This window comes from Panulirus ornatus, chromosome 40 (assembly GCF_036320965.1).
Source record: "Panulirus ornatus isolate Po-2019 chromosome 40, ASM3632096v1, whole genome shotgun sequence".
In the NCBI taxonomy this organism is placed as follows: Eukaryota; Metazoa; Arthropoda; class Malacostraca; order Decapoda; family Palinuridae; genus Panulirus; species Panulirus ornatus.
Genome location: NC_092263.1, coordinates 13,858,748 through 13,886,247, shown reverse-complemented (window position 1 = coordinate 13,886,247; position 27,500 = coordinate 13,858,748). Strand labels below are relative to the sequence as shown.

General features: G+C 46.1%; 1 protein-coding gene across 8 annotated transcripts in view; it reads left to right on the top strand.

The window, feature by feature from the left end:
* Window positions 1-27,500, top strand: part of LOC139761441 (pleckstrin homology domain-containing family G member 5-like) — a 593,230-nt gene that overhangs the window by 317,010 nt on the left and 248,720 nt on the right. Inside the window, exon 1 of one of the 8 annotated variants that reach the window (XM_071685652.1) lies at window positions 6,020-6,037. The exons of 4 other annotated variants lie outside the window; for them this stretch is intronic. Coding sequence is in view for 1 of the 4 variants with exons in the window: in XM_071685653.1 (XP_071541754.1) it covers window positions 6,523-6,564 (42 nt within the window). In the remaining 3 variants the exon portion in view is untranslated. Of the gene's footprint in view, window positions 1-6,019; window positions 6,038-6,145; window positions 6,201-6,384; window positions 6,565-27,500 lie in introns of those variants that run through there. 3 more of the 8 variants (XM_071685651.1, XM_071685653.1, XM_071685650.1) reach the window with 3 other exon arrangements.

The window sequence follows — 27,500 nt, the reverse complement described above, 5'->3', positions numbered from 1 at the left end:
GACAGTACATGAGAAGGACAGATAACACCAGACCTGATGGTCTATGACAGGTTATCTGCTGGAGGACAGTACATGGGAAGGACAGATAACACCAGACCTGATGGTCTATGACCAGGTTATCTGCTGGAGGACAGTACATGGGAAGGACAGATAACACCAGACCTGATGGTCTATGACAGGTTATCTGCTGGAGGACAGTACATGGGAAGGACAGATAACACAAGACCTGATGGTCTATGACACAGGTTATCTGCTGGAGGACAGTACATGAGAAGGACAGATAACACCAGACCTGATGGTCTATAACACAGGCCATCTGCCTGGAGGACCATAATAACATTCTACATATCCCTAATCTCAACAGATGGAGACAGGGAGGGCGAAAGCAAGAGGAGGCTCCTCCCCCCTCCCCCCTACCTTCCCCTCCCTCCCCCCCCCCTCCACAACAGGGGGGGGGGGTAATTACCATCAACTGGTGAATGAGGAGGGATGGTTCGGTAGGGGAAATGAAGTAATTCAGGCCAAGGCACCGGACCCTCGGCAGGCACTGGTTTAAATCCAGTTAAATTGGACCTCATTGTTATAGAGGATGGGGCATGTGGCTGTGAAGGAGAGGGGGGGGGGTGGGAGGTTAAGGGGGGGGGGTTGGGGTGTAAAATGGAAGCAACAGCAGGAGGGGAGAGAGAAGGGGGGGAGAGGGGGAGGGGAGGGAAGGGCAGGGTGGTCTTAACACCAAGGTTAGGGTACGTTGACCTAGTTAAAGGAGGGTTTGGCCCGACACACACACACACACACACACACACACACACACACACACACACACACACACACGCTGGTTAAGGTCGTAAACACTTTCCAAATTTCAAGTCTCGGTCAATCACAACAATTTTGACTCCGTTAACGCCCGACGAGATGAGGGTCAATATATATATATATATATATATATATATATATATATATATATATACATATATATATATATATATATATATATATATATATATATATTTCTTTTCTCTCCCCTGTGGGAGTATACGGGCGGGGCCCCTGTGGCTTTCCCGTCTCAGAGGCGTTTAAAAAGTTTAAGATACACACATACTCTCTCTCTCTCTCTCTCTCTCTCTCTCTCTCTCTCTCTCTCTCTCTCTCTCTCTCTCTCTATTTTCCCCCAACTTCTGTTTTCTCTCATTTTTTTTTTTTAAAAGTTGGACGCGTTCTGAAATAGAGAGAGAGAGAGAGAGAGAGAGAGAGAGAGAGAGAGAGAGAGAGAGAGAGAGGACATTCGTGTTCAACATGGAACGCAAGGTTGGTTGTGGGGGGACGTTCGATAGATACATACGTAAAACGCCATGCTAATTTGACGTGGGGACGTTACTGGAGAAAGAAAACGGGGGGTGGGGGGTTTAAACGAGTGTGTGGGAGAGGGATTACTGATATAAAAAACGAGGAGAGAGTTGTCCCTGGTGTTGAACCGAGGGAGAGTGTGTGTGTGTGTGTGTGTGTGTGTGTAGGTGTGTGTGTGTGTGTGTGTGTGTAGGTGTGTGTGTGTGTGTGTGTGTGTGTGTGTTGGCGATTGGGACATCACAAGTCCCGGATGGGATATTTCCCGCGGGGATACAAGGATAGAGAGGGAAAGTGAGTGGATGCTATCCCACAAACATTGATGTGGGAGCAAGATGGTATTTGACCCCCTTCCCCTCCCCCATATGCAAGACGGGGCCCCTCCCCTCCAACTCCCGGGACACCCTCCCCCTCTCCCCCCCTCTTCTCCTCCCCCCCCCTCTTCAAGGTGTACCATTTTAGGAGGTGCGAGGGGTGAGGTACCGTGGTGGGGGGGTGGGGGGAGGTTTGATTGATTGGGGGGGGAAGGTTAAAGGGGTGGAGGGGGAGGGGGAGAAGGGGGGAATAATAGGGGTGTTTTGCTCTCTCGTACTCCTATAGTTTACTATCGACTATCAAAACAGATCAAGCGATAGACGATATAAGCTCTGTGTGTGTGTGTGTGTGTGTGTGTGTATGTGTGTGTGTGTGTGTGTGTGTGTGTGTGTAGGTCTCGTAAAAAAAAACACACAATTGGTCTTGCATATTTTAGCGACGTTATGTGAAAGTTGTGTATATATATATATATATATATATATATATATATATATATATATATATATATATATATATATATATATATATACACTGTATATATATCTATATACATCAGACGTCAGAGACACTGGGAATGTGGTTGAAGGTCGGGAAAAACGAGGCGCTACATGTGCTTGGGCGGGCAACTCTTTCTCTACGCCCCTCTCACCGACCCTGAGCTCTCTCTCTCTCTCTCTCTCTCTCTCTCTCTCTCTCTCTCTCTCTCTCTCTCTCTCTCTCTCTCTCTCTACCCTCATATCAACCCCTTCCCCCCCCCCTCTGATCATGACCCTGAACTAGTTGCTGGCTTTGAATTATTATATACACCCCCCCACTCCAACACCCCCATACCCCCGTCACCACCACCATTCCTCCCTCCCCCCCTTCCCCCTCCACCCATTTCCCCATATCTCTGGGGTAGAGGGTAGAGGGGAGGTATGATGCCTTTCCCTTTCCCCTTTGCGTTCAACTTGCCTATTTCCTAAGCTTGCGTTCAATCGATCGCTGGTAGGGAGTGAGGGGGTGCAGGGGCTAGAATGGGGGGGGGGGGGCGCCACATAACACGTCATCCACATGTGGTTATCCACAACGAGACAATCCACAGTTCATCCATCCACCCATCCACAAGCCCGACGTCCGTTTTCTATTTTCTATTTTTTTTTTTTTTCCAAAATGAATTTTAAAGATCCTTTTATGAAAGCCATTGACACTTTCGCCATCGGATTTCGCGATATTTTGAGACTAGATGTGGCGAGCATTGCCGACCGACCAATACCATAACCCTTCTCGAAGCTTTCATTGGCCACCTCCCCCCCCCCCCCCCCCCCCCCCCACACACACACACCACCCCCCCACACACCCCAAGAAATTCAAATACGTTTAAAATGAAAACCGTTATTTACCGTTATATAGATTTTTTTTTCTTTTTTTGGGGGGGGAATCTTTCTCGGAATTTTCCTTCAGGTGTGACCTGGGTTAACGGGATGTTGCTTCTCCAGTTTTGGCTACGAGTAGCGCAGGTCACGACGCACTGACCCTCCCCCACCGCGCATTCATTCATTCATTCTCTCTCTCTCTCTCTCTCTCTCTCTCTCTCTCTCTCTCTCTCTCTCTCTCTCTCTCTCTCTCTCTCTTCGTTCAGGAAGATGTAGATAACCTCTACTTGTGATTTATATAGGCATTTGTATGCAGAGTGTGTGTGTGTGTGTGTGTGTGTGTGTGTGTGTGTGTGTGAGTGTGAGAGAGAGAGAGAGAGAGAGAGAGAGAGAGAGAGAGATAATACAGATTTGATACATGCCTTGGAATTCTCTCCGTTTTATTCATTGCCCTGAGGCTTCCTGTACATACTCGTCTACAAGTCTGTCTCGTGTATAGGTCGACCCTTGATTATTTTTTGGGCCAAGAAGTCATTAACTTATGATCCGCCTCATGTATAGGCCGACCCAAGCTTTTGAATATAATGGAATAACAATTTAAGGTGATAAAGCTCCATATTCTCTATCATATAAAACTCATTTCAGAAAATCCTCACAAAAAAAAACGCACTACGTTCTATAAACTGAAGATCGCTGAACTTGAAACAATGAGCGCCGAAAGTAAATTGTTTATTATTTATCATTACGGCACTTTACACTGAAACGCGGATAGTGCCAGTATAAATATTGTATATTTCCATTCAAGTATTTATTCAAGTCAATTAGGATAGAATATTATTGTAATACAAAAGTCTTTTATAACTGAAAATCATTCGAAAAGCGATTACGTTAACATCTTTTGCCCCACCGAAAGAAAGCGAAAGTAAGCGAAAGTCAATTGTTTTCGTCATGACTTTACCTCACTTTCCACTGTGATATGTACGTCACTTCAGCCAAAAAATATTACATATCCGTGAATGTATCATATCAGGCACAGTATGAACAGAATATCATTGTAACATAAAAGTATTTGAACCGAAAACTATTAAAAAAAGAAATAAAAGAGTAACATCTATTGAACGTTGGAAGGTTAGGTAAAACCTTATGTTTTCGCCTTGTATTTTATCATTTCACACTACAATACATCACGTTTCAGTCGATGTATATCAACTGACTGTTATATTTCTCTCTTGTATCTCCCCTGATGATGTGATTATTACACGAAAGTGCACTTGGGAACTTTTCGTGTTTCATTTTCCCCGTGGACTCATAGGAATATATATATATATATATATATATATATATATATATATATATATATATATATATATATATATATATATATATATATATACATTCATTCAGGCACAGCTAAGGGAATATGTTAGTGGCTGGAGCAAACTCTGCGTGCACAACGTAAACATAAGCCAACAAACACATGAGTTAACAAAGGAGAGTGTAACAAGTGGCCACAGTTGGGAGTTGACGTGGCAAGATACGTTGGTGAAAAATTGGCAGAATGGATTTGGTTTTCCCCCCCGAGGATCAGTTCGAATCTTCGTGCCACGAAAATAGGAAGGGAAATTTAGGCATTCCTAGTGGATCAGTTGCTCTGAGACGTGGTGGAAAATGACTCAGTGACCAAGTAGAAGGTGGAATCGAATCATTTGACACACACTGGTTCGAAGATGGATTCGAATGAATTAGTTGCCTGTCCGCCTTCATTTTCTGATTCATTTTTCGATCACTGATTCTTCTTTCTTTCTTTTTTAAATAAAATGTTGGATTATGATCCAAAATCTGGGAGATCATTTAATTTCATCAGCTTCAAAAATAGAATTTCAATATGGAGACGAATCAGATATCTTTATGTCTGAGTTCACACTAGCTTTTGGTCACTCTCGACCCTGGCAGCTTCACTGAACCTCTGAACGACTCCTAACGGGTTCGAACATAGATGCGAATCACATCCCGTGTGTGTGTTCGTGCGTGTGTGTGTGTGTGTGTAGATCCCGAGCGTTTGAACGCCTTGAACTCAGCGTTCTTTTCCAGTAACATCTGCTATGCTTATTCAAACTTTAGGGTCAGATAACTGAACCTTTTGAATCTCGCCAGATCTATGTATGTGTGATGTGTATTGCATATGTGTATAGTATACATAATGATGCATATTGCGTATGAAATATGTAATATATGTGTAGTACAATGTATGTCGTATGCATAATAATGTACATTGTATATATGAGAATATATATATATATATATATATATATATATATATATATATATATATATATATATATATATTGTACATTACTTGTTTGAATTGCATTGCATCATTCATAGCCACTCCAGCGCATGAATTAACACCCAGTTCGCGCAGGTCCGTAATCACCTTTGCCTTAACGATCATCTGTATCATCAAACTGGACCCCCAGCCCCCCCCCAACCTCCCCATCCCAAACACCCATTCCCCCCTGATAAAGAATTGATAAGCCTTATCGCACAGTTTTAATCTGTTGGGTTAATCTGTTAAGCGGTGGGCGTGGTTGATCGTACGTCTGGTAGCGGGGTGGTTCGTAGAGGGAGGTGGAGTTTGTGTACGCCAATAGCAAGGGCTGTTGGACGCGAACGAGGTGATTGGAGCATTTACATTTGGCGTTGGATGTCGAAGTGGTGCTTTGGCCCCAGGTGGACTGAAATTACATTCAATTAAGTTTTGTGAATGTATGATTAGCGTGATAGATTATTTCATAATAAATACGTAATACATATTGAAGTGTCGATTATTTCTTTCATTTTTTTTTTCTTTATTTTAGAGAGAGAAATAGAACGTTTCGGCTGGGCGGATAGAAAACGGAGTGCGCCGTGTAGAAAACGGGGTTGCGGGTGACCGGGGTTCGGGGTGGGGTGAGGGCCGGCCTTGTGTATGTGTGTGTGTGTGCGCGCGCGGGCCCTCACCGTGTGTCAGTGTCGCTGGTGATTTGGTGAGCGGTGCGTGTGTGCGCGCGCGAGCGCTGGTGTGTGTTGGGGGAAGGGGGTGGGGGGGAGGAGGAGGGCGCGGGGCTTCGAAACGCTGGCAGTGTCCCTCACGTCCGTCACTGCGTAGCAGCTACAGTGAAGTGTTCGAAGTGAAAAAGAAAATGGGAGGTTGGTGGCTGTGCGAAACGGCTCCTGGCTTACATGTAAATGATTTACAGATCCAGCAGCCCCTTTGTTTACATGGACACTGCCAAGCCACGTCACCCCCCCCCCCACCACCCCCCTAGTGTGTTTTCTAAGCCAGGTGATTCGGAAAGGAAAACGAAGCCGTGGGGAGAAAACGTAGTTGTGGTAGTACCTCACTGACGAAGCACTGTTTCGCCGCGTCCTTCAGGCGAAACAGTGAACCACGAGTCGAAACGGGAGGTGTTAGCAGTGACCACCCCTCAGTGCAGTGACAACAACCCAGAGTCGAACAGCTCCGTCGATCATGAGTGGAGAGCAATTGATCTGTGTCTCGTGTTGGATTTGGGTGAGGAGTTGTGAAGGGATGTTGTGGGTCACATGTTATTAATAGGGTGTTGTTTTTTCTTTGAATTGTTTCATATAGAAGGGCATAGTCGGTCTGTATATATATATATATATATATATATATATATATATATATATATATGTAGGATTTGAATACCGATTTACATGTTTTGAATATGTGTGTGTTTATATTATATGTATATGCGATCTGAAGACCAATTTACATATTGTGAATGTGTATGTCTATGTATATACCAAAAGGTTCAACGATTTGTATTTATGGATGGTGTCATCAGGGGGATTTATGTACATTTCTGATGGTCAGGTACTGTATGATGAAGGGATACAGTTGTATCATACAATAGGGGGTGTAAGGGGGGGTAAATAGTTACAGGTAACGTCTAAAGAAAACGGTAAGTAATTGTGCCGTAATTGTGACGAAGAAAAACGGGGAAGCCACTTGTATGACCTTGTTTGAAACGAGGGAGGGAGGTGGTAGTTAATGGTGGCGAACGAGGTTGTTCAGGGTCAAGTTTCGTCGTGGCCAGGAGACAGGGGGGTCTAGGGTGGGGTGGGGGGGTCGAGGGGTAGTGTGTGTGTGGGGGGGGGGGGCATATTGTCTCGTGTAAGGGCGTAACAGCGTCACTCTTACGTGTGGGTGACGCCGTTGTTGTACGTCACAAACACGACCTAAGGCTGTTTCTAGAAGTAACACACACACACACACACACACACACACACACGGGGGATCATACTATATTGGTGAGGCCTGGCAGATGACGTCATCGCACGTGACGCGTGTTGTCGCGCAAGGTGGATCATTGGAGTGGAGGGGGGGAGGGGAGGGGGGTAGGCCTAATGAGTTGTTAGCATTATCAACACAGCTTTTCTAACACCGTCAAATATTTTGCATATATATATATATATATATATATATATATATATATATATATATATATATATATATATTTATTTATTTATTTATTTATTTTGCTTTGTCGCTGTCTCCCGCGTTTGCGAGGTAGCGCAAGGAAACAGACGAAAGAAATGGCCCAACCCACCCACATAGACAATGTATATACATACACGTCCACACACGCACATATACATACCTATACATCTCAGTGTACACATATATATACACACAGACATATACATATATACACATGTACATGATTCATACTGTACATGAATATATATATATATATATATATATATATATATATATATATATATATATATATATATATATATTGGGGGATGGTCGTACTCCCTTCCCCCCCCCCCCCCTATTAAACTGATTTGCATACATCCTCCGTAAGTATTTTCGCTCCATTTTCACCCAAAAGTATTGCGTTACTTTGCTAAGAAAAATAGAAAGAAAAATAATTTTTGGTCGATATTTTGCGAAGTATTTTAGCGAAACTTTATCCCATTTAAAATAACAAAAAGTTTCACACGGTGTTTATTTCTCCGTGTTGTTTTCTAAATGTTTACGATTTAGTACAACACACAAAAGAAATAATTGTGTCTCTAATACATTCTGATGACGTTTTCTATTGAAAAAAAGGGAAAAAAAAAGGAAAATTTTAAACTATGTGAGTTTTTTTTAAACTATTTTGTAATGTTTTTTAAAAGATAACAACCCTCGACTGCGATGGCTTGTAGGTTATGAACGATGATGACAGACAGTTTAGAGGTTATTACAACCCGCTTGTTAGTCGCGAAGTGAGCCCCACTCTCGCCCCACAATGACTTAATTGCTATTTGTGTCTGGGTAATTAACTTGCCGGGCGTACGATGATTAACTTGCTTGCGTTCGATGTCGCTTACGACGTTGTCGGATTGAGGAGGGAGGAGGGGGGGGTGGGGGATGAAGGGGAGGGGGTTGGTGTGGTGTCAGATTGTATCATAGTGTCGTCCACATAAACCACCCTTGAGCACGACGGTACGACCCTTGAGCACGACGGTACGACCCTTGAGCACGACGGTACGACCCTTGGTACAATGGCCCGGTCTTTGATCTGACCCTTAAGGGTAAGCCTGGCCTTTGACCTGACCCTTAAGGGTCGGGTAAAAGTCCAAATCAGTATACCAAAGGGTCGTACCGTCGTGCTCAAGGGTCGTACCGTCGTGCTCAAGGGTCGTACCGTCGTGCTCAAGGGTCGTACCATCGTGCTCAAGGGTTGCATACCGTCGTGCTCAAGGGTCGTACCGTCGTGCTCAAGGGTCGTACCATCGTGCTCAAGGGTTGCATACCGTCGTGCTCAAGGGTCGTACCGTCGTGCTCAAGGGTCGTACCATCGTGCTCAAGGGTTGCATACCGTCGTATGCAAGAGGTCACTTGGTGTCGCGGGAGAGGCCCTTGGGGAGAAACATATACATATCCTCCCCTTGTGGCTCGCTACAGGGGAGAAAGAGTTCCTCTCCCCTGAGGCCTTTCGCAGGCAGGGGAGAAAGAATTTCTCTCCCCTGTGTCTGTGTCAGGCTGGGGAGAAAGACCTACTCCCTCTGGTGGCTCAGTAGCTCCCCTCTCCCGCCCCCACGACACCCGCTCCTGTCGCCCCAGCGCCCCATGACGTTCCAGAACATTTTTCCAGGAAGGTTCGTGTGGAAGGTTAAGAAAGAATACACCCGTTCCAGCGGGGACGGGACCCGTTCCAGGGAGACGAGATCCGTTCCAGGGGGACGGGACCTGTTCCAGGGGGGACGGGACCCCGTTCCAGGGAGACGAGATCCGTTCCAGGGGGACGGGACCTGTTCCAGGGGGGACGGGACCCCGTTCCAGGGAGACGAGATCCGTTCCAGGGGGACGGGACCTGTTCCAGGGGGGACGGGACCTGTTCCAGGGAGACGAGATCCGTTCCAGGGAGACGAGATCCGTTCCAGGGGGACGGGACCTGTTCCAGGGGGACGGGACCTGTTCCAGGGAGACGAGATCCGTTCCAGGGGGACGGGACCTGTTCCAGGGGGGACGGGACCCCGTTCCAGGGAGACGAGATCCGTTCCAGGGGGACGGGACCTGTTCCAGGGGGACGGGACCTGTTCCAGGGAGACGGGACCTGTTTCAGGGGGACGGGACCTGTTTCAGGGGGACGGGACCCGTTCCAGGGAGACGGGACCCCGTTCCAGGGAGACGGGACCCGTTCCAGGGGGACGGGACCCCGTTCCAGGGGGACGGGACCTGTTCCAGGGGGGACGGGACCCCGTTCCAGGGAGACGAGATCCGTTCCAGGGGGACGGGACCTGTTCCAGGGGGGACGGGACCCCGTTCCAGGGAGACGAGATCCGTTCCAGGGGGACGGGACCTGTTCCAGGGGGGACGGGACCTGTTCCAGGGAGACGAGATCCGTTCCAGGGAGACGAGATCCGTTCCAGGGGGACGGGACCTGTTCCAGGGGGACGGGACCTGTTCCAGGGAGACGAGATCCGTTCCAGGGGGACGGGACCTGTTCCAGGGGGGACGGGACCCCGTTCCAGGGAGACGAGATCCGTTCCAGGGGGACGGGACCTGTTCCAGGGGGACGGGACCTGTTCCAGGGAGACGGGACCTGTTTCAGGGGGACGGGACCTGTTTCAGGGGGACGGGACCCGTTCCAGGGAGACGGGACCCCGTTCCAGGGAGACGGGACCCGTTCCAGGGGGACGGGACCCCGTTCCAGGGGGACGGGACCTGTTCCAGGGGGGACGGGACCCCGTTCCAGGGAGACGACGGTGAGAGTTCCATGGCGGCTGAGCCTCCAGGATGTCCAGCATTCTTCTGGATGCCTCCTCTTTTCTCCAGGATGCTCCAGGATCTTCCAGGACGCTTCACTATCTTCCAGGATGTTCCAGGGTTCTCTATGGTGCTCTAGTCTCCTCCAGGATGCTTCACAATCCTGCAGAACCTTCCAGGATCCTCCAGCGTCCTCAAGGATGTTCCAGGATCCCACACAGGAGCGAAGGATCTCCGGTCTAAGAATATGTGAAGCTTCCCTTCCAGGGTTATTGACTAGATGGAGGTAGGGAGGGGGGATGGGGGTTAGTGGGGTGTGGGGGGTTAGTGGGGTGGAGGGGTGGGTTAGTGGGGTGTGGGGGGTGGGTTAGTGGGGGTGGAGGGTGGGTTAGTGGGGGGTGGGGGTGGGTTAAAGGAGACTTAATTTCCGGTGCAGATTTTACCACAGTGATGGTGTGGATGGGGGGGGGGTCGTCTGTGCTGGGGGATGGTGATGGGGGGGTGGGTGGGAGGGGGGTGGGGTGGGTGGTCCTGTGAGGGGGGGGTGGGGGGGGGGGGGGGTCGGGTCCTTCGATGAAGGCAAGACAGTGGCTTAACTGAGGTGGACTTATCATCATATCTCTGTTTTTTTTTTCGTTATTATTACTTCATCTCGTATTATATCTATATAAGGGATAGTGTGGATTGGAACGATGTGCTATACCGGGGGCGACGTGATGTCAGTGGACAGACCGAGTAACAACCAGGGCATGTGAAGCGTCTGGGGTAAACCATGGAAAGTTTTGTAGAGCCTGGATGTGGAAATGGAGCTGTGGTTTCGGTGCATTACACATGACAGCTAGAGACTGAGTGTGAACGAATGTGGCCTTCCTTCATCTGTTCCCGACGCTACTTCGCTAACGCGGTAAACGGCGATCCTGTATGAGAATGTATATATGTATATTGTGACCCTCATAGATATACTTTCCTTCATCTCTCTCTCTCTCTCTCTCTCTCTCTCTCTCTCTCTCTCTCTCTCTCTCTCTCTCTCTCTCTCTCTCCCCTTGCATTAAGTGCTTGCCCCCCCCCCCATAGTATTATTAACTGGGGGGAGTAGATGTGAAGGGGGTGTCTACCATGGGGGTCATGTGGGGAGAGTGGGGGGGGGCGGGGGTAGATTGGGGGGGATAAAAGGGTCCAGGAAATGGGGGGGAAGGGAGGTGAGGGGTGGGAGGGGTTGAGAACAATTGGAATTTATGATAGCAATTTTAGAATTTTTTGAGTATATTTGTGCATTTATCCTTGTGTATGTCTATCTATCTATCTATCTGTGTGTGTGTGTGTGTTGTGTGTGTGTGTGTGTGTGTGTGTGTATTGTGTGTATGTGTGTGTGTGTGTGTGTGAGGGGCAAGGGCGATCAGTCGTTTAGTGTGGCAGCGGCGCCCAGGTAATTATTGAACGACCTCGTTCTGGTGTAGTTTAATGTAGAGTGCCGAAGGTCCACCTTAGGGAGGGGGGGAGGGGGGTCACATATATATAGGAAATATGTACTGTTATGACAACCCACATATACTGTTGTGGTATTGATTACTGTTGCTCACACATGGTTGTTGTGGTAGTAGTAGTGGTGGTAGTGGTAGTAGTAGTGGTGGTAGTAGTAGTGGTAGTAGTGGTAGTAGTAGTAGTGGTGGTAGTAGTGGTAGTAGAAGTAGTAGTGGTAGTAGAAGTAGTAGTAGAAGTAGTAGTAGTAGTAGAAGTAGTAGTAGTAGTAGTGGTAGTAGTAGAAGTAGTAGTAGTAGTAGAAGTAGTAGTAGTAGTGGTGGTAGTGGTAGTAGTGGTAGTAGAAGTAGTAGTGGTAGTAGAAGTAGTAGTGGTAGTAGAAGTAGTAGTGGTAGTAGAAGTAGTAGTAGAAGTAGTAGTAGTAGTAGAAGTAGTAGTAGTAGTAGTGGTAGTAGTAGTAGTAGTAGTAGTAGTAGTAGAAGTAGTAGTAGTAGTAGTAGTGGTAGTAGAAGTAGTAGTGGTAGTAGAAGTAGTAGTAGTAGTAGTAGTAGTAGTAGAAGTAGTAGTAGTAGTAGTAGTGGTAGTAGAAGTAGTAGTGGTAGTAGAAGTAGTACTAGTAGTAGTAGTAGTAGTAGAAGTAGTAGTGGTAGTAGAAGTAGTAGTAGTAGTAGTAGTAGTAGAAGTAGTAGTAGTAGTAGTAGTGGTAGTAGAAGTAGTAGTAGTGGTAGTAGAAGTAGTAGTAGTGGTAGTAGTAGTAGTGGTAGTAGTAGTAGTAGTAGTAGTAGTGGTAGCAGTAGTGGTAGTAGTAGTGGTACTAACAGTAGTAGTAGTAATGTAAAGGTATTATTTCAGTAGCAGTAAAGTGGTAGAAAAGTATAAGTGGCTGTTCTAAAGTAGGGTCGTACCGTCGTGTTCGAAGGGTCGTACCGTCGTGCTCAGGGGGTCGTACCCTCGTGCTCAAGGGGTCGTCAAACCTAACCAGATAGATAGATAGGAAGGTAGTAGATGGGTACCAAGATAGATAGACAGGTAGTAGATGGGTGCCAAGATAGATAGACAGGTAGTAGATGGGTGCCAAGATAGATAGACAGGTAGTAGATGGGTGCCAAGATAGATAGACAGGTAGTAGATGGGTGCCAAGACTAACCAGGTATCTTTGTAGTGTGTTAGACCAACCCTCTCCTTTGTGTGTTGGGTCTAACCAAGTCTCTGTTGAGTACGTAGATGGTCTAACCAATTACATAGTGAGCGTGGTTAGTGTCTAACCAACTCTATACTGAGTGTGGTTAGTGTCCAACCAACTCTACAATGAATGTAGTTAGTGTCTAACCAACTCTATATTAAGTGTGGTTAGTGTCTAACCAACTCTATCCTGAGTGTGGTTAGTGTCTAACCAACTCTATATTGAATGTGGTTAGTGTCTAATCAACTCTACACTGAGCGTGGTTAGTGTCTAACCAACTGTATATTGAATGTGGTTAGTGTCTAATCTACTCTACAATGAGTGTGGTTAGTGTCTAACCAACTGTATATTGAATGTGGTTAGTGTCTAACCAACTCTATACTGAGTGTGGTTAGTGTCCAACCAACTCTACAATGAAAGTGGTTAGTGTCTAACCAACTCTACAATGAGTGGGGTTAGTGTCCAACCAACTCTACACTGAGTGTGGTTAGTGTCCAACCAACTCTACAATGAATGTGGTTAGTGTCTAACCAACTCTACACTGAATGTGGTTAGTGTCCAACCAACTCAATGAGTGTGGTTAGTGTCTAACCAACTCTATACTGAGTGTGGTTAGTGTCTAACCAACTCTATACTGAGTGTGGTTAGTGTCTAACCAACTCTATATTGAATGTGGTTAGTGTCTGATCAACTCTACACTGAGCGTGGTTAGTGTCTAACCAACTGTATATTGAATGTGGTTAGTGTCTAACCAACTCTATACTGAGTGGGGTGAGTGTCCAACCAACTCTACAATGAGTGTGGTTAGTGTCTAACCAACTCTATACTGAGTGTGGTGAGTGTCTAACCAAACATTTAGGGTCGTGGGTTCTGACTTAGTCCAGCGGCTAACCAACTGCGTTCAGTTTAGCCTGACCCAAATTGGCTGTTCAGCGTCTAGGGAGAGGAGGGGAGGAGGAGGAGGGGGGTAACCATTACGTGACTGTGGTTACCTCGTCTATATGGTAATTACTGTTGGTATTTGTGGTGTGGCGCAGGGATGTAGGGTGGAGGTGGTTACCACCGCCCCCCCCCGCCCCCACAACCCCAAGGGAGACGAGACGATTCCGGAGGGGGGGAGGGGGGTGAGGATAGAGGAAAGGGGGATGGTGGGGGAAGAGGGGGGTGGGGGGGCTTTGCGTACCACCTTGCTTCCTCGTGTGGTTTACGCCGTAGAAGGAGAGCTGTAGTGTGTGTGTGTGTGTGTGTGTGTGTGTGTGTGTGTGTGTGTATGTGTGTGTGTGTGTGTGTGTGTGTATGTGTGTGTGTGTGTGTGTGTGTGTATGTGTGTGTGTGTGTGTGTGTGTGTGTGTGTGTGTGTGTGTGTGTGTGTATGTGTGTGTGTGTGTGTGTGTGTGTGTGTGTTGTGGTGGGGGAGAGGGGTTGGCAAGGGGGTTAGACCGGTTCTGGATGCATGTCTGTGTTGTGTACGTACGGGTCGTAATCTTCCATTTTGAATATCTTCCTCTTTTCCCCCTCTTCTATCTGTCTAAATGTCTATCTATCTACCTTTTTATCAGTTTGTCTCTTTTCATTATCATTGTTATCATTATTGTCATTATTATCATTATCACATTATTATATTATTATTATTATTATTATTATTATTATCATTATTATTATTATCATTATTATTATCATTTATTATTATTATTATTATTATTATTATTATTATCATTATTATTATTATTATTATTATCATTATTATTATCATCATTATCACATTATCTTATTATTATTATTATTATTATCATTATTATTATTATTATTATTATTATTATTATCTTATTATTATTATCATTATTATCATATCTTTATTTTCACTATTCAAAAGGAATTTTCTTTATTTAAAGACATACAGATCTTTAAGCCATACCACTTAAATATTTCTGAATAAGGTCATACATACATACATACATACATACATACATACATACATATATCATACATACATACATACATACATACATACATACATACATACATATATCATACATACATACATACATACATACATACATACATACATACATACATATATCATACATACATACATACATACATATATCATACATACATACATACATACATACATACATACATACATACATACATACATACATATATCATACATACATACATACATACATACATACATACATACATATATCATACATACATACATACATACATATATCATACATACATACATACATACATACATACATACATACATAAAACATACATATCATACATACATTCCTGACATACATACATACATATATACATACATTACTGACATACATACATGCATACATAATACATCAATACAGTAAGACAGCTGGACAGGTTGTAAACAGTTGAGACCTTAATGTTGTATTTTACTTAATACACTTAAAAATTGGACTCTGGGGACGAGGGGCTGACGTCATTGTAAGTATATACTTTACACACTTAAGTCGTACTTAAGTCGTACGTAAGTGAAGCCGGACATGTGTATCTACAGACACACACACGAAGCCCACACAGTGCAAGGCAGGGTTCGAATCCCGGTAAGGACATGAGCAGTGTGCCACCCAGACGGCCCACAGCAAGCCTAGGCGTTCATCCTTCCTTTTAGCGAGGCTGGGCCATGACCCTGGCGTGTAGGCTGGTGGCCGTACGTTGGAACGGTGATAACAGAACCATTGTTTGACCTGACTAATGACAGATAGTGCTTATCAGGGTACAATGGTCGTGATGACGTCATACGGGTACATCAGCGAGGCGAGAAATGTGAATCACACATGTGTGTGTGTGTGTGTGTGTGTGTGTGTTCAACAAACGTTTTCTTCCACCATTTACAAGAAAAACGTTTAATTGTCTATTAATTATTCTGTTGTTTGTATATGCTTTGGTTGTTTACATGTCTATGTGTTCCATGAACGTCTTTTTTTTGTGTTTTTTTCTTTTTGTTTCATTGTGTGCGTCTTCTTACAACGAAAAATATATGGTGTTGTTCTTGTTGTTGTTGTTAACCAATACATTGTGTTGACTTCCTATTGTGACACAGTATCAAGGTGTGTTGTGGTGTGTTGTGGTGTGTTGTGGTGTGTATCAAGGTGTGTTGTGGTGTGTTGTGGTGTGTATCAAGGTGTGTTGTGGTGTGTTGTGGTGTGTATCAAGGTGTGTTGTGGTGTGTATCAAGGTGTGTTGTGGTGTGTTGTGGTGTGTATCAAGGTGTGTTGTGGTGTGTTGTGTTGTGTATCAAGGTGTGTTGTGGTGTGTATCAAGGTGTGTTGTGGTGTGTTGTGTTGTGGTGTGTTGTGTTGTGGTGTGTTGTGTTGTGTATCAAGGTGTGTTGTGGTGTGTATCAAGGTGTGTTGTGGTGTGTTGTGGTGTGTTGTGTTGTGGTGTGTTGTGGTGTGTTGTGGTGTGTTGTGTTGTGTATCAAGGTGTGTTGTGGTGTGTATCAAGGTGTGTTGTGGTGTGTTGTGGTGTGTATCAAGGTGTGTTGTGGTGTGTTGTGTTGTGTATCAAGGTGTGTTGTGGTGTGTATCAAGGTGTGTTGTGGTGTGTTGTGTTGTGGTGTGTTGTGTTGTGGTGTGTTGTGTTGTGTATCAAGGTGTGTTGTGGTGTGTATCAGGGTGTGTTGTGGTGTGTTGTGGTGTGTTGTATTATGTTGTGTATCAAGGTGTGTTGTGTATCAAGGTGTGTTGTGGTGTGTTGTGTTGTGTATCAAGGTGTGTTGTGGTGTGTTGTGTTGTGTATCAAGGTGTGTTGTGGTGTGTTGTGGTGTGTATCAAGGTGTGTTGTGGTGTGTTGTGTATCAAGATGTGATGTGGTGTGTTGTGGTGTGTTGTATTGTGTTGTGTATCAAGATGTGTTGTGTTGTGTATCAAGATGTGATGTGGTGTGTTGTGGTGTGTTGTATTGTGTTGTGTATCAAGATGTGTTGTGTTGTGTATCAAGATGTGTTGTGGTGTGTTGTGGTGTGGTGTGTTGTACCCGACCATGTGTTGTTATTGTGTTGCCAATGTTGATGTTGGAGTATGTGTTTCTGTGGTGTGGAGAGAGAGAGAGAGAAGAGAGAGAGAGAGAGAGAGAGAGAAGAGAGAGAGAGAGAGAGGAGAGAACGTGTTGCGTCCATTCATCAGTCGATTTTTCTGTGGAATTCGAGATGGTGCCTGTTCTGTGTATGTTTGTTTGTTTGTTTGTTTATTTGTTTGTTTGTTTGTGTGGTAGATCGCGTAAACAGGTCGTAGATAATAGGCTTCTGTGAGGCGTTGTAGGTTATTACAAACTGATGTGGTCTGTTGAGCACGACGGTATATATACGACCCTTGAGCACGACGGTATATATACGACCCTTGAGCACGACGGTATATATACGACCCTTGAACACGACGGTATATATACGACCCTTGAGCACGACGGTATATATACGACCCTTGAGCACGACGGTATATATACGACCCTTGAGCACGACGGTATATATACGACCCTTGAGCACGACGGTATATATACGACCCTTGAACACGACGGTATATATACGACCCTTGAGCACGACGGTATATATACGACCCTTGAACACGACGGTATATATACGACCCTTGAACACGACGGTATATATACGACCCTTGAGCACGACGGTATATATACGACCCTTGAGCACGACGGTATATATATACGACCCTTGAGCACGACGGTATATATACGACCCTTGAGCACGACGGTGTATATACGACCCTTGAGCACGACGGTATATATACGACCCTTGAGCACGACGGTATATATACGACCCTTGAGCACGACGGTATATATACGACCCTTGAGCACGACGGTATATATACGACCCTTGAGCACGACGGTATATATACGACCCTTGAGCACAACGGTATATATACGACCCTTGAGCACGACGGTATATATACGACCCTTGAACACGACGGTATATATACGACCCTTGAACACGACGGTATATATACGACCCTTGAACACGACGGTATATATGCGACCCTTGAGCACGACGGTATATATACGACCCTTCAGCACGACAGCGAGGCCTTCGAACTGACCCTTAAGAGTCAAAGGACAAAGGCCAGGCCTTATCAATACTCAAGGGTCGTACCGCCTTGCGCAAACATATATTAACGCCCAGGGCCACCTAACCTTCAACTCATCATACATTATGCATGTGAAGGACACAGAAGAAATACATGATGTTCATACTAATGTTTGCATACATCAATACAACGAATACAAGCACAAAGGAAATACATTCTAATGACACACACACACACACACACACACACACACACACACCGTGTGTAATGGCAGTAATTGCTTGTTGAGAATCTATACTGAAAGTCGACAATATGTCGGATGGATTCAAATCTTTGTTGAAAGATTGAAAAGGATTCGAATCCTTATTGAGTGCTTTTTAAAAGTATCCGAATCCTTATTGTGGGATTTAGATGGATTCGACTCCTTACTAAAGGATTTGAATGGATCCAAATCCTTTCTGGGGGATTTAAAAGGATCCGAATCCTTATTGAGGGATTTTGAAGGGTCCGAATCCTTAGTGAGGGGATTCAAATGGATTCGAATCCTATTGAGGGACAGAAACGGACCGGAATCCTAAAGGGGGGGTGCTTGCCCCAGCATTCTAGGGGGTTCCTGGGGCGGGGGGAGGGAGGGAGTAGCCACCCCAGGGTGTGGGTATCTGGGGGTGTGTATCTGGGGGTGTGTATCTGGGGGTGAGGGGGTGTGTGTGTTCGACCCCAGAGCGCGTCTTCTCTGGGGTATATGGCGAAGGTGTTAGAGTGGGTGTGTTACGAACACACACACACACATACATACACACTACACACACACACATACACACATACACACACACACACACACACACACACACACACACACACACACACATATGAGAGCGTTGCATCGAAATAACTACAACACCTTTATGTTAAAAAACCCAACCTGGACTCGCATGAAAAATGAATATAAAAAATTGAAATATAAAAAAATAAATGCGTTTCCGTAGAGGGAACTAAACAATATTTTTTTCCTCACTCCCGAAGTAAAAATTACACACACACACACACACACACACACACACACATATATATATACATGTGGCGTGGTGTGGGCAGGGAGGGGGTTCTGCAAGGTTGGGTGTTGGGCTCACGGCTGTTTCCAGGGCTTTCGCGAATGTGGGGGTGTGTGGGGGTGGTGGGGGGGCAATACTACACTGTGGGAGTGTGTGGGAGTGAGGGTGGCAAGCAATACTACCCTGTGGGGGTGTGTGGGAGTGTGTGGGAGTTAGGGGGACAATACTACCCTGTGGGAGGGTGTGTGGGAGTGTGTGTGGGTGGTGGGGGGACAATACTACACTGTGGGAGGGTGTGTGTGGGTGAGGGTGGCAAGCAATACTACCCTGTGTGGGAGGGTGTGTGGGAGTGTGTGTGGGGTGGTGGTTAAGAGCGAAGGTGATTACAAGCTACGGCTCAATTACCAGTGAAAACAATAGACACCACTGCTATTGTGAAAGGCAAACGTCCAGGAAGTTAAAAGAAATAAGAGAGGATCTTTCTCACCAGCTGGAGTGGTGTGTTGCCACCTGAGAGTGTATTCTGTTCAGATGGCTAGGAAAGTGGGGAGGGGATTGGATGTGTACGTGTGATTCATTATTGGAAAATAAAAAGGTTTTCACATCCTTGTGTCTGGGAGAAATGAACGGTGTGTGTGTGTGTGTGTGTGTGTGTAGGTGTAGGTGTGTGTGTGTGTGTGTGTGTGTGTGTACAGACTCAGTAGGAGAATCATGGTACATGTATACAAGCTTCAGAAAAGATGGTAAGACGACTATAACACACACACACACACACACACACACACACACACACACACACACAGCAATCCTGGTGGTGGCCCACTATCAGTATGCAAATACTGTAGTGTGCTCTCTATGAGAGGCAGGAGAACCCACGGGGAGCTGGGGTGTGGGGTGTTGGTGACGACATGGCCAGGGCTCTGTGGGGAGGAGGAGGAGAAGGAAGAGGAGGAAGAGGAGGAGGAGGAGGAGGTGGAAAGAGGAAGAAGAGTAGGAGGAGGAGAAGGTGGTGGAGGAAGAGGAGAAGGTGGAGGAGGAGGAAGAGTAGGAGGAGGAGGAAGCGTAGGAGGAGGAGGAAGATTAGGAGGAGGAGGAAGAGTAGGAGGAGGAGGAAGAGTAGGAGGAGAAGGAAGAGTAGGAGGAGGAGGTGGAGGAAAAGGAGGTGGTGGAGGAGGAGGAGGAAGAGTAGGAGGAGTAGGAAGAGTAGGAGGAGGAGGAAGCGTTTTAAGAGACTTTAGGCCAAGGGTTAGAGTGAAGTCGAGGATTTCAGGTCAAAGGTCAAGCCATCATGAAGTTGTATATACCGTCGTGCTCAAGGGTCGTATATATACCGTCGTGCTCAAGGGTCGTATATATACCGTCGTGCTCAAGGGTCGTATATATACCGTCGTACTCAAGGGTCGTATAAATACCGTCGTGCTCAAGGGTCGTATATATACCGTCGTGCTCAAGGGTCGTATATATACCGTCATGCTCAAGGGTAGTATATATACCGTCGTGCTCAAAGGTCGTATATATACCGTCGTGTTCAAGGGTCGTATATATACCGTCGTGCTCAATGGTCGTATATGTATACCGTCGTGCTCAAGGGTCGTATATATATACCGTCGTGCTCAAGGGTCGTATATATACCGTCGTGCTCAAGGGTCGTATATATACACCGTCGTGCTCAAGGGTCGTATATATACCGTCGTGCTCAAGGGTCGTATATATACCGTCGTGCTCAAGGGTCGTATATATACCGTCGTGCTCAAGGGTCGTATATATATATATACCGTCGTGCTCAAGGGTCGTATATATATCCCGTCGTGTTCAAGGGTCGTATATATACACCGTCGTGCTCAAGGATCTAACTTTGGAGCTAATTATCAATCAAGTAGTACGATAGTAATAATTACAAAGGTTTCTAATTATACCACATGATATGAACTATATCTTGAATGCGTAATAAATACGCACAAAAAAGAGGAGTTGAACACGCAAGTGGCGTATATAAATGGCTCAGTGTGCCATAGACGCGATCGAAGAACATGGTAGGGTGGTGGGAGGGTGGTCTTCTCTCTCTGGGTGAAGACAGACCACCCCCCCGGGTCTTCTAATCATTTTAAACGCCCCGCTGACCTGCCCGGATAACGACCAGAGCATGTCTGAACTTCGTAAAAAAAAAAAAATGCCTCGGCTCAGCCAGCGGCCCCTCCCCCCTCCGGAGGTGGGGGGGGAGGTGTACCGCCATCCCTCCCTCCCTCCCTTCCTCCCTCCCTCCCTCCCTTCCTCCCTCCCTCCATCCCTTCCTCCCTCCCTTCTTCCCTCCCTCCTCGACCCGTCCAGTTACACTGAGGGTCGAATGCGTCCGGGGTGGCTCTCCTGTCGACCAATCCAATTACGTCTGAGGGGTCGAATGCGTCTGGGGTACCTCCTCGACCAATCCACTTACGTCTGAGGGTCGAATGCACCAAGGGCTCTTAACCAATCCAGTTACATCTGAGGGTCGAATGCTTAAGGGCTCCCTCGACCAGTCCGTTTACGTCTGAGGGTCGAATGCACCAAGGGCTCTCGACCAATCCACTGCCTCTGAGAGGTCAGATGCACTTAGGGTTTTGACCAATTCAGTAACGTCTGAGGGTCGAATGCACCAAGGGCTCTCGACCAATCAGTACCTCTGAGGGTCAAATGCACCTTAGAACCTTCCGACCAATCCTGTATCTCCAGTGGTCAAATGCGCCCCGGGTTTTCGACCAATCCTGGTAGGTGAGGGAGGGAGGGGGAGGAGGGGACTGGTCGTTCGTGCATTCGTGATGGTTTGGTCCGTGTTCGTGCGGGTTAGTGATTGTATAACGCCCATTTTAAACGCACATTCCTTTCCAACAACAGCAACAAAAAACGATTGTCATAAAACTGTGGAAAATGGCTGGTTGTGACGCGACCTGACCTTGGCTGGCATGAAAGATCGACCTGACCTAACCTAACCTAACCTGACCTGACCTTGGGTAGCATGAAAGGTCGACCTAACCTGACCTGACCTGACCTTGGCTGGTATGAAAGGTCGACCTAACCTGACCTGACATGACCTGACCTTGGTTGGCAAGAAAGGTCGCCCTGACCTGACCTTGGTTGGCATGAAAGGTCGACCTGACCTGACCTGACCTTGGCTGGCAGGAAAGGTCGACCTGACCTAACCTGACCTGACCTTGGCTGGCATGAAAGGTCGACCTGACCTGACCTGACCTTAGCTTGCATGAAAGGTCGACCTGACCTGACCTTAGCTGGCATGAAAGGTCGACCTGACCTGACCTTGGCATGAAAGGTCAACCTGACCTGACCTTAGCTGGCATGAAAGGTCAACCTGACCTGACCTTGGCTGGCAGGAAAGGTCAACTTGGGTCACACACACCTGGTCGTGTACGCGAGACGGGAGTTCCACAACAGTGTTCAACCCCAGACCGTCTCTTGCTAACCAGCTCCCGTCGTACGCAAGGGTCGTTAAGTCGTGTTCAAAGGGTCGTTAAGTCGTGCTCAGAGGAGGGGTGGTAGTACCGGCATGTTAGGGTCGTACCGATGTGCTTAAGGGGGTCGTACCGTAGTGCTCAAAAGGGTCGTACCGTTGTGCTGAAATGGGTCGTACAGTCGTGTTCAAAGGGGTCGTACCGTCGTGCTCAAAGGGGTCGTACAATCGTGTTCATAGGGGTCGTACCGTCGTGTCCAAAGGGGTCGTACCGTCGTGTTCAAAGGGGTCGTACAATCGTGTTCATAGGGGTCGTACAGTCGTGCTTAAACGGGGTCGTACCGTCGTGCTCATAGGGTCGTTCCTTAGTCTATATATATTGACAATTACTAAACCAAAATAGTGAGAGCAGGTCATTTGCATACACTTAATATGTTCGTAACTTTGAAGCTGATTTTGTTATGCTTTTGACATTTTTCTCGTATAAAATGGTGACTGCACATGAGTTTAAAAGTTATATAAATTGACCATAAAATGTGTTTAGAATTCGTGAAAAAAATGTGTATAAAATGATGACTGTAAAGGACAGGGAAATATTGAGTATGTCTGGTGGTGTTGTATGTTTGTATAGCTCAGGTATACCTGTGTATACCTGATGTATACGTGTTGTATAGCCTTCAACATTTGGCTTAGGTTATCTTTAAATGCCATTTTGAAATGCCATTTTTTATGCCGTTTTCTTTAAATGCCATTTTGAAATGCCGTTTTCTTTAAATGCCATTTTGAAATGCCGTTTTCTTTAAATGCCATTCTGAAATGCCGTTATCTTTAAATGCCATTTTGAAAATGCCGTTATCTTTAAATGCCATTTTGAAAATGCCGTTATCTTTAAATGCCAATGCCTCCTTTTCATTTTGAGATTATGGATTCAATGTTTGCGTCATGTTGACGTTAATCATGCTGGGTTAGGCCCCCCCAACCCCCCCTTTCCCTGGACGCAAGATTATCCCGTTACTGAAGCGTCAGATTACTGTGGGGGAAAAAAAAAACGCTCGCTCCCTGACCATACAAAGGGCCGCTCCCACATACGAGTCTATTCCTGGGACATTAGCGTGTACAAATGGACTCTGATGACCCCACCATTGTACCGGATTATTATTGTACATCTGGCACTCCTCATCCAACAACGACCCTCCCCCACCACCCCATCACCCCACCCCCCTAAAAATCACCCCCCCCCAACCCCCTCACCCCCCACGAATTATTCGCAGCTGGACGGAATAATCCCCCAGGGCTTAGTGCAAGTCACAACGATTAGGACGAAACATGTGGGCGAGAGGAAAGGCTGAGAGAGAGAGAGAGAGAGAGAGAGAGAGAGAGAGAGAGAGAGAGAGAGAGAGAGAGAATACGTGGTCCTGTGTGTGTGTGTGTGTGTATGTGTGTGTGTGGGTGAGGTAGTAATCCCTCCCTCCCTCCCCCTCCTCTACCCACCTCCCCTTTTCCCTTTTGGAGGCAAAGTTACCCTCCCTCCCTTACAACCCAACCCAACTCCTACCTTTTCCCCTAAGGGAGGTGAGAAACCCACCCCCCCTTTTATTAGGGAGGGAGGGGGTTAGAATGCCCCCACCCTCCTTACCTTAAAGGAAGGTTAGGGACCTTCTTACCCTTTAGGGAGGTGAGGGAGCCCCATTTACCTAATCTCGAAGGGAAGGTAAGGTATCTATTTGCCCTTTTCCTTAGGGAGTTAAGGCACCCTTACACCTACCCTTAGGGAGTTTAGGTAACATATCTCTCTCCCTTACAGGGAGTAAGCCATCCCTTTTTCCCCTTTAGGGAGACACTAGGACCCTTTCCCCTCTTCTTCTACCCCTTCCTCTCTTTAAGGGAGGCATCATACCCTTTACTCTCCCCTTCCCTTAAGACTTTAGGGATCAATACATAGATCCTTAAATTGAGAGCCAGAGAACTTAAAATCCCTCCCCTTCCCCCTTCACTTCACTGTAATCCCTCCCCTTCCCCCTTCACTTCACTGTAATCCCTCCCCTTCCCCCTTCACTTCACTGTAATCCCTCCCCTTCCCCTTTCACTTCACTGTATCATTGTAACTGATGCCTTGTACCATGGCCAGGGGGTGTGTAGGGGGGTACGATGTGGTGGTGTGGTGGTTGTGGTGTGGTGTGGTCTGATGGTGTGGTGTGGTGGTTGTGGTGTGGTCTGATGGTGTGATGTGGTGTGGTGGTGTGTTGTGGTTTGGTGTGGCGGTGTGGTGTAGTGGTTGTGGTGTGGTGGTTGAGGTGTGGTGGTGTGGTGGTGTGGTTGTGGTGTGGTGGTTGTGGTGTGGTTGTGGTGTGTGGTGTGTTGTAGTGGTTGTGGTGCGGTGGTTCTGGTAGCTACGGCACGGCGCGGGTCACGGGGTTCGACACCAGTCCACGCGCTGTGCTAAAAACCTGAGTTTCCCCCGGGTTAAATATATGCGTTTTCTCTGGCTCGAGCGCCTCGCAGGCCGTTTTCTCTGGTACTTTCTCCTTCCCGTGCCGTGTCCTCGTTTTTTATTTGGCATGTATTTTGACATCGTAATTTGCCAATGAAGTTCCCATGTGTCGTAATTCATATAGTCATATTTATCCTTTTTATCATTATTATTATTATTATTATTATTATTATTATTATTTATTATTATCATAACAGTAATAATTGTTATTATAGTTATCATTATCATTATTATTATTATTATTATTATTATTATTATTGTCATTATTATTATTACTATTATTATTATCATAACAGTAATAATTGTTATTATTGTTATTATTATTATTATTATTATTATTATTATTATTATTATTATTATTAAGTTGATCTTTCGCATCTGTTAATACATCAGGTTATATACAAAATATATTATCATAAAATACATTATGAAATATTCTTTATCTTCCTTCGTCTCTTTATCTCCATTTATCAGTTATCTGTTTTTCATACATTTATCAAGTCTTTATCGACGCTTTTTTTTTATCTACGAATTGCCATTGTTAAATGATAATGTAATTAGTGTATGATTAGTGCGATATGACTCGGTTATCATGCGTGGAAACCCCACGTATGATAACCACTGTTGGTGGAGGATTCGAACCCTTACCCTTCCCTACCCCGTTGCGGTTACGCTGGTTGATTGGATAGTGCACCACCGAGTCACACACACACACACACACACACACACACACAGGTCAAAGTTGATTGCGTTTTTTTTTTGTTTTGTTTTTTGTTGTTCTTCTCACTGCGCCTGGCGGATGTAGTCGAGTTGCTGGGGGGGGTAGAGGGGGAGGGGGTGTGTAATGACGGCAGGGGTGACTTTTGCCATGTCTAGGGTTTGCGGGTTGTGCCCTTTCTAACCCCAGCGTAGCTCGTATGCGCTCTACTGGAACATCATATATATATATATATAGAATATTGAATTACCCGCATTAATTAAGAGGGGAAATATATGAGATTAGATAAGCATTGAATTCCAATATTCATTTATAGGTAATTGTATATTGAGGTATTCATCTTCTGTGAAGTAATTTGGATTTGAAGTGTATGACTCTGTGAAGGTATTCTACACACACACACACACACACACACACACACACACACACACACATATACCCACACACACACACACACAGACACACACACACACACACACACACACACACACACATATACCCACACACACACACACACAGACACACACACACACACACACACACACACACACACACACACACACACACACACACACACAGACACACACACACACACACACACACACACACACACACACACACACACACACATACACACACACACACACACACACACACAGACACACACACACACACACACACACACACACACACACACACACACAGACACACACACACACACACACATACACACACACACACACACACATACACACACACACACATACACACACATACACACACACACACATACACACACACACACACACACACACAGACACACACACATACACACACACATACACACACACGTACCCACACACACACACACACACACACACACACACACACACACACACACACACACACCGTGCCTCCCCCAACGTAGCAACATAAACATCATCCATCAAGGAGACCACAGTACCCAGCTTCAGGTCCAGGAGCCACTGTTCACGTGGGCTGTTCCCGTCGGCCACCCGCACCACTCTCGTCTCCGGCCGCCCCGCGAGCGCGTAGCGCTGACCCCCGAGGTCATGTGGCGGGGGGGGGGGGGGGAGGGTGGTTAGGTGCTCATTGACGCTCGTTACGTTCAGGTATTTCAACCAAGTTGCAAGTATTGTCCAGGTGTGTGTTTAGAGTGGGGGGGGGGGGGGGTAGGGGGGAGGGGAGGAGGGGGGGGGAGTGTTGTTGTAGCGGGTGGGGGGGTGGGTGGTCAAGGACTGGTTGAAAGGGGGGTGGATGGGTGGAGGGGGGGGTTGGTAGGTTGGGGGTCCGTAAAAACTGGACTGCACCCGCCCCTCGTTTTCTTTCTCATGCCAGCTCCCGCGTTTTTTCTTTTTTCCCCCATTTCTGTTCCCGGAGGTTTTTTTATTTTGTTTGTTTATCGTTTCATTTCCACGGATTTCCTTCTCATCATCATCTCTCTCTCATCTCTCCTTATTTTTCTTTATATTTCGACTTCATCGTTTTCCTCTCTCTCTCTCTCTCTCTCTCTCTCTCTCTCTCTCTCTCTTTCTCTCTCTCTCTCTGTCCATTTCCGCTCCACACCCCTCCCCCCTCTCACACCCCAGTTTCCGTTTTCATTACAGCCTCTCGTTTTCCTTCTCACTTCTATGCCCCCGTTTCTTCTTTATGGACTCCGTTGCCTCTTTTACTTTCTCCCTTCCGCACCTTACCCTGAGGAGAGGAGCCTTACAAGTGGATATATGACTATATGTGTTTGTATTTACATAT